This window comes from Orcinus orca, chromosome 7 (assembly GCF_937001465.1).
Source record: "Orcinus orca chromosome 7, mOrcOrc1.1, whole genome shotgun sequence".
Classification (NCBI taxonomy): Eukaryota; Metazoa; Chordata; class Mammalia; order Artiodactyla; family Delphinidae; genus Orcinus; species Orcinus orca.
This window is the reverse complement of record NC_064565.1, coordinates 102,456,554-102,463,166: the sequence shown is the minus strand read 5'-3', so window position 1 is coordinate 102,463,166 and position 6,613 is coordinate 102,456,554. Positions and strand designations below refer to the sequence as shown.

Here is a 6,613-nt window from a genome sequence, read left to right as displayed (position 1 = left end):
CTCACAGTTTGGCACGTTTATAAAAGATGTCAAACAGGGTGGGGTGGGGGGGAGACAGAAGCATGAGGTGTCCAGGGTGGCATGACCGACACCAGACATGCACCGTGCATTGAAGCCCCTCCCCCAGCCCCCTGCCCTGACCCAGCCCAGAGCAGCACCCGCCCACCCCCATTCCCTGCCACTGCCCTCAGGCTGGTGGCTTGCAGAGGACAGGGGACCAGGGTGAGGGCTGCTGCAGTTTGCCCCATGGACAAAGACAAGAAGTCTTAGATGAGTCTGGCTGAGAGGTGGAGGCGATGGGGGAGGAAGGTAGACCTCCTCCACTTAGACATGCAGGAGAGTAGCCCATGGGACCCCAGGAGTGGGAGAGGAGGCAGGGCCACCCTCGGAGAAGCCCTACCAGTCAGAAATCTAAGGCAGGGGTCCCAGTGTCCTCTCCAAGCCCACCCCTCCACGCACGCACACACAGGCGACACACTCACAACCCTGAGCACACCCCAGCGGGGCTCACACTCGCGTCCCTCAGGAGCCCCTCGGGAGCTTGGGAGGAGGCTCTCCCCTCAGGCCAGGCAGCCTGAGATAGGTCCTCCCTTCTGGCGGCCAGGCCATCCCTCTCCGGGGTGGGGAAGGAGACAGCCAAAGGCCACAGGGCCAGGTGGGCTGAGTCATGGCCCAGCGGGCCTCCCCAAGCTGGCAGAGCTGGTGACCGATGAGTGTAGGCGGGCAGGAGCAGAGAGACTGCTATACCCGCATGGGGGGCCCAGAGCAGGCCGTCAGCGGTCCCCGGGACCCGTACTCATAGTCCGCATCTGTGGGCGAGGCCATGAAGGAGCTCAGCGAGCTCCCTGTCTGCCGGTCCCGGAAGCTCTGGATGTAGCTCTGTGGGAGAGTAAACACAGGTGTGAGAATGCCGCTGCAGACCCCTGCCCTGAAAGCCACCCAGGCAGACATGCTCAGCCTGCACTGTCACGAGCCTGAGACGTGTCATGGTCTGCTGTCGGCCTAGGACCTCACCACACCCAGAGTCCACAGCACTGAGATGCTGCCCCCTACTATACCTCATTAAAACTCACGCTCAGGACACCTCTCCCCAACCCATCAGGCTCCCAGTACAGGGGTTACGATGGGTGGACAGGTGCTAGGCCTTCTAGACAGTGACCAGCCCCTGGGGAAGGCCCAGTCCTGCTTGGACAGAGTCTACAACACTCCCTTCTCCCCACTCGGGGTGCTCACCGGGGAGAGGATGTCTCCGTTGAAGCGTTTGATGGGCACTGGCCTGCGCCGATAAGCAGGGTCAGGGGGCCCAGGCCTTGGAGGAGCCCGGGGGCCTCTAGCGGGAGGCCTTGGGGGTCTCTTCTTGCGCCGCTTCTCCTTGCGCTCTTCCTGCTGCCGAATCCTCATCAGCTGCACACGACGGCGCTGCCGGCTGATGACCACTGTGAAGGGGTGGGCGGAGCAGGGTCTCAGAGGCCCACGTGCCTCATCTCGCCCAAGCCTCCCTGTCCCTTCTAACCTGAGGGCTCCAGGCTCCCAGATTCCCCTCATCCGAAACCTCCCCTCCTTTACTTTCCTGGTGTCCCACCTCCCAGATGGGACTTCCCACAGTTCTTTTCTTCCAAAGGTCTTCATGGAAGATTCCTAGACTCTAGGTGCCTGCTTCCCAGCTGCTACCCCTCTCCCAGTCTGGAGCCATAGGTGACTCACCTAGACCAGCCATCATCATCTCTCGACTGGACAACTAAGCTGCCTCCTCCATGGTTCCCCTTCTGTGCTTGCCTTCCCTGATGCTTTCTACACTCAGCAGCCAGAATGAGCATCCCAAATGCTAAATTAGATTATATCCTCCCTCCTTTAAACCTCCAGTGGCATCTCACCACCCATCTAATGAAATCCAGAGTCCTCATCACGGCCCACGGCACCCACACAATCGGCATCCCTCACCCACCACTCCCGCCCGACTTCCTCAACAGGCCAAGCTCATTCCCCTCGCCCTTGCTATTCCCTCTTCTCGAGCTCTTTGCATGGCTGGCCCCTTATCCTTCAGGTCTCTGCTTAAATGTCACCTCTTCCAAGTGACCTTCCTTGGCCACCCTGTCTGTATTTCACATTACTCTGCACGTCTCTTTCATAGCACTCCACACAATGGGAATTATCTTGTTAACTTGCGTGTCTAGTGTCTGTCTCCCCCACCCTGAATGCAACCCCATCAGGGCAGGGGCCTCTTCTGTTTTGTCTCCGTTGCATCCCCAGTGCCTGGAATGGGCTTGGCGCAGAGCCACTGCTCCATCTGTTGTTGTGGCAGGAATGGTGGCACTGAAGCTCCCGTCCCGGCACTGAAGCTCCCAGAGCCAGAGCCGGTCAGCTCTCTAACTCAGCTGAGGCCTTCCGCTGCTGGTGTGTACAGCTCCTTCCCCCATGCACCGTCGCTCAGACCCACCCCCCTCAAGCACCCATTTCTCTCACACCCACCCTGGCCTGTGCCTCCTCACCTTCCGTGTGGGAGTCCCGCTCGGCGGTCACCCGCCACTGCACCAGAACGCCCATCAGGCTGAGCAGGGGCCAAAGTGCCAGCAGGGCCCAGCTCCGCCAGCAGAGGGGGGGCACGGGGGCGGCCCGCAGACGCTCCACTGCGTAGCGCCCCAGCAGCAGCAGCTCGGCAAAGTAGTCGGCAGCCGTGGCGATGAGCGCGGCACCCGTCACGGCGGTGGCCAGGGTGGTGAGCGGGCGGGGCCAGCGCAGCGTGAGCAGGGCGCAGAGCAGGCCGCCCCCCAGCAGCAGCCCCAGGGGGCCCCAAACAGAGCCTGGCTGGTAGTAGGGCGCGGAGCCCAGTAGGGCGGCAGCGGCGAGCAGTAGGCCGAGCAGCAGCCCTACCAGGAAGAGGCCCACGCTGCGCACCAGCATGGCCACCAGCCCGCAGAGCAGCCCGATGCCCAGCGCGATGCCTGCACTCGCCCCGGCACTCAGCTGCGTCTCCAGCACCCGCTCTCGGTAGCACAGCAGGAAGATGACCACCGAGCCAAACAGCAACCCAGTGAGGAAGAGTACTGCCTTGAAGCAGCGGTAACCTGGAAGCGAACAGCGGCTAGTGAGAGACCAAAATGAGGTCACTGGGCTGGAGGTAGGAGGTCAGAGGGGTCAAGGACAAGGAATCCCAGGGGAACCAGAGGCAGGACAGTAAGATCAGAGAACTGGGGGTCATTGGGGTCCTGAGGGCGGCAGTGAAGGGACCACTGGGGTCAAGGAAGATCAGAGAAACAGGTCATCGGGAGTCACTGGGAAAACAGACAGTCATTGAGATGAGTGTTGGATTTTTGAGATAGAAATAGATCACTGGAGTCAAGAGTGACTCAGTAATAGGGTCATTGGGGTCTTTGGGATCATAGAGGTCAGAGAGAGAGGCCACTGGGGTCACAGTGGATCAGCAGTAGAGTCACTGGGCTCCTTAGAGAGAGATTGTTCAGAGCCATGAGGTATTTGGAAGTCAGAAAGAACTTGAGAGGTGAGGTCACACGGGTTCAGAAAGATGGGGTCTTTTCAGGTCAGGGGAATTGACAGATGTGGAATCACTGAGAGTATGAAACGGTTTCTGAGTGAGGGTAATATTGAAGCCAGAGAAATGGAATCACTGAAATCGTGGTGGGGGCAAACAGACAATGGGGTCATAGGGATTCCCCTATGTTAGGAGTAATAGAGGGAGTCAGAGGGATGGAAGGTAATGAGATAGCTGGGGGGTAATTAGGGGTCACTGGGCCTTACAAGGAGTCATAGGGGGTCAGAGAGGATTATCGGGGGAAATAGTGGTTGTGGTGTTTCAGAAAAATGGAGGTTATAGGGCCATTAGGCCCATTAAGGGTACCTGGAAGTGTGAGGGACTTGTAGATCCTGGAAAGCTGAGAAGATGGAAGTCAGAGATGGGGGTCAAAGGGTCAGGGAGAGCCAAAGAGAAAGGTCATAATGAGAAGAGTCCGTTCTAAGAATGAGGGGAAGCATTGGAGTCCAGGAGGTTCTGGGGTTGGAAAGAGGAGTAGGGCATGCACAAGGGCTCAAAGAGTCCAAGAGCCCGAGAATGGGAGCCTCCAAGAAGGGTAGGTTGTCAGGGAAGCCCAGGAGAGGGAATGGCAGGCTGCACTGAGCAACTGTGGAGGGAGTGGGTAGGAATAGTGGAGGGGGCGAGGTGACACAGACTCCTTGGAGACCCAGAATGTGTCCTGAACCCTTAGAGGGGCTCTCCCCCCTGCCCACTCTGCAGTTGTTTGGTCCAGAGTCTGGGGGTGGAAGTGGAGGGACCATCTGGCTCCCATCCCTGCCTACTATCCAGCCATTCTAGGGGGAGATGTAAAGGCTGCCGAGCACAAGTCCTGCCCCACTTCTGCTCAACCTGGAACGCAGACCTCCAAGCCTCCTTTTCACTTCATCCAGTCACCTATAATGCCCTGCCTGGAGGCGTTCCTTGGATGCCCAGCCCATAAAGCTCTCTTTTACCTGAAGTTCTGTACCTCTTGCTGTAGAGTCACTGGGCACTTACTCCACTAGACCATCTGGCACCTTGGTGCAAATTATAAAAGAGTTGTGCCTTCCTCTAGGCAAAACAGCCTTGTGCCGAGGTCTAGAGTTTGGCAAGTAGAGCATGGGCTGGATTTCAGCCCCCAGTTGCCTTTCCAAGTGAACTCCCTTGTGCGTCCTGGACACACAGCAGCCCCAATTACTGGAGGCTGACTCGTACACACATCTCCATGTGTGTGACTCTGATATGTATCATTTAGCTTCCTCTAATATGTATCACAGATGTGAATGTTCCAGAAGTCTCTTCTTCATCAGACAATATGCCCTGTGGTAAGGGACCATGTTAACTCACCCTCCTAAACGTTTTCAATGCCTACCTAGCACAGTGACCTAAACACATCTTCACCACAATAGCTATTATTTATTGAGTGCTTACTAATTCTCACAGCACCCCCGCCCCCCGTGTGAGACAAATATCTTTGTTCCCACTGTTCAGATGAGAACACTGAGGCTTAGAAAGTTCAATGTGCCCAAGGCATCATAATTAGTAAAGTGCAGAACCCGGTTCAAATTCAAGCATGCCTAATTCAAAACCCTGTGTTCTCTAGGATCTACAGTCTAAATTATCTACAAACGTGTGGGATGAAAAAAAGAGAAACGAAACATAGTTCATGGTAGTTTTAAAGTTCTAAAGAAGGTTTGGGGTGCCTCAGGAAAATAACTTGAGGAAACGGTGGGGGGCCCGAGTGAGGAATGAGATGGGGTCTCACCGAAGAAGCAGTAGACGACTCCAAACAGACAGCACATGATGCAGACGAGGGCTGGCAGTGCCTGGTACCTGCGCTCCAGGGGCTGTTCGCAGGGTGCACCCCAGAAGGCATCATCTGGCTCGGGGGGCAGCAGCTGGAACCGAAGTGTCGCCGCAGTGCCCGGCATAGTGCTGGGAACAGTAGGGAGTCACCCTCCCACGTCAGCCTGACAGAGAGGAAGTTGGGGTCAAGGAGGAGTCCTGGGTCTCCACCAGGATGAGGGTGAGAGTAGGAGTGGAGAACTAGGGAAGGACACGGTGGACAAAGGAGTGGTGCACACATCACACAGCTCTGGAAGCATCCCTGAAGTAAGGGACAAAAGACAAAGGGGGGAAAGTGCCTGGCTAGAGGGAGCTGGGATGAAGAAGTTAAAAGGGGGACGGGGTTGGGGGGAGATGAGGGCAGTGTGCTGCCGGTGAGGAGGCAGCCAGGAGACTGGTCTGTGGGCGGCTAAATCTGGGATTGTCCAAGATCTACCTGGGCTGGAGGCGACCTGAGCTTCTGAGCGAAGGAGGCTCTCCGGCCGGGGTTGCCGGGCGCCAGAGGCTCCAGCTGACTGGTGTCCGGTAAAAGTCCGCGGTGAGGAGAAGGGGGCTGCTGAGCCGGACGGACCGGTCCCTGCGCGGCGGCGACGCCGCTCCGCCTCCGACACCGGCTGGCACTCCAGTCCCGCGACGTCCGGGCACTTAGGCTGGGCCTGGGGAAGGGAAAGGAGCAGGAGCAGGGGCTCGGGCTGCCCCAGAGCCGCGGCCCCATGCCCTGAGCCCGCCCGCGGCCTTTGGTGCTGATGGACAGCTCCGGCCTCTGCTCCTTACGTCACTCAGGGCGCACCATCCAGGCAGGGGCGGGCTGCTTCTGACGTCACACAGGACGCACCAACCACGCCGGGGGGAGGTAGGGGACTCCGCCCCCGACGTCTGCCTCTCCCGCACTGAGGAGGGGGCACTTCCGGGGGTCCTTCCCCTTTAACCTCCCCCTTCTCCTCCCTCTCCGGTAGCCGGAGCCCGAGACCCCACCCCGGGGGCGGGGCCCTCCCAGTGACACGTCGGACAGCGGCGGCCTCGGCTGAGACTCCCGCGCCCAGCGCCGGGACCCGCGCGGTACCGAGCGGCGGCTGGAGGGCGATCGGAACGAGGCGCAGGAGATTCGGCTCGGGCCGCGGGCTCTGCTCGGCGGGGAGGGAGGGGGCCCGCCCGCTTGGCTCGGGCCCTCCGGATCCGCCCCCTCCCCGGTCCCGCCCCCTCGAAGCCTCCTCTTGCTGCTCTGGGGCTGCTCCAGGGCCGGGGGCCCGCGGTCCGGGC

At 59.2% G+C, this 6,613-nt stretch overlaps 1 protein-coding gene across 1 annotated transcript; it reads right to left on the bottom strand.

Annotated features, from left to right (window-relative positions):
- Window position 1: 1 nt before the first annotated feature.
- TMEM198 (transmembrane protein 198) lies at window positions 2-5,929 on the bottom strand. The gene is made up of 5 exons (XM_004262674.4): window positions 5,790-5,929; window positions 5,274-5,478; window positions 2,490-3,065; window positions 1,234-1,436; window positions 2-879 (listed from the first exon to the last, which is right to left on the bottom strand). The coding sequence occupies exons 2-5, from the start codon at window positions 5,437-5,439 to the stop codon at window positions 742-744; spliced, it is 1,083 nt and encodes a 360-aa protein (XP_004262722.1). The 5' UTR covers window positions 5,440-5,478; window positions 5,790-5,929; the 3' UTR covers window positions 2-741.
- Between the last annotated feature and the right edge of the window lie 684 nt (window positions 5,930-6,613).

Coding starts and splice junctions, on each gene's coding strand:
- TMEM198 (XM_004262674.4), bottom strand. CDS start 5,439: ATGCCGGGCACTGCGGCGACACTTCGGTTCCAGCTGCTGCCCCCCGAG. Junction 3,066..5,273: donor AGTCGTCTACTGCTTCTTCG/GTGAGACCCCAT, acceptor GTTCGCTTCCAG/GTTACCGCTGCTTCAAGGCA. Junction 1,437..2,489: donor GCGGGACTCCCACACGGAAG/GTGAGGAGGCAC, acceptor ACCCCTTCACAG/TGGTCATCAGCCGGCAGCGC.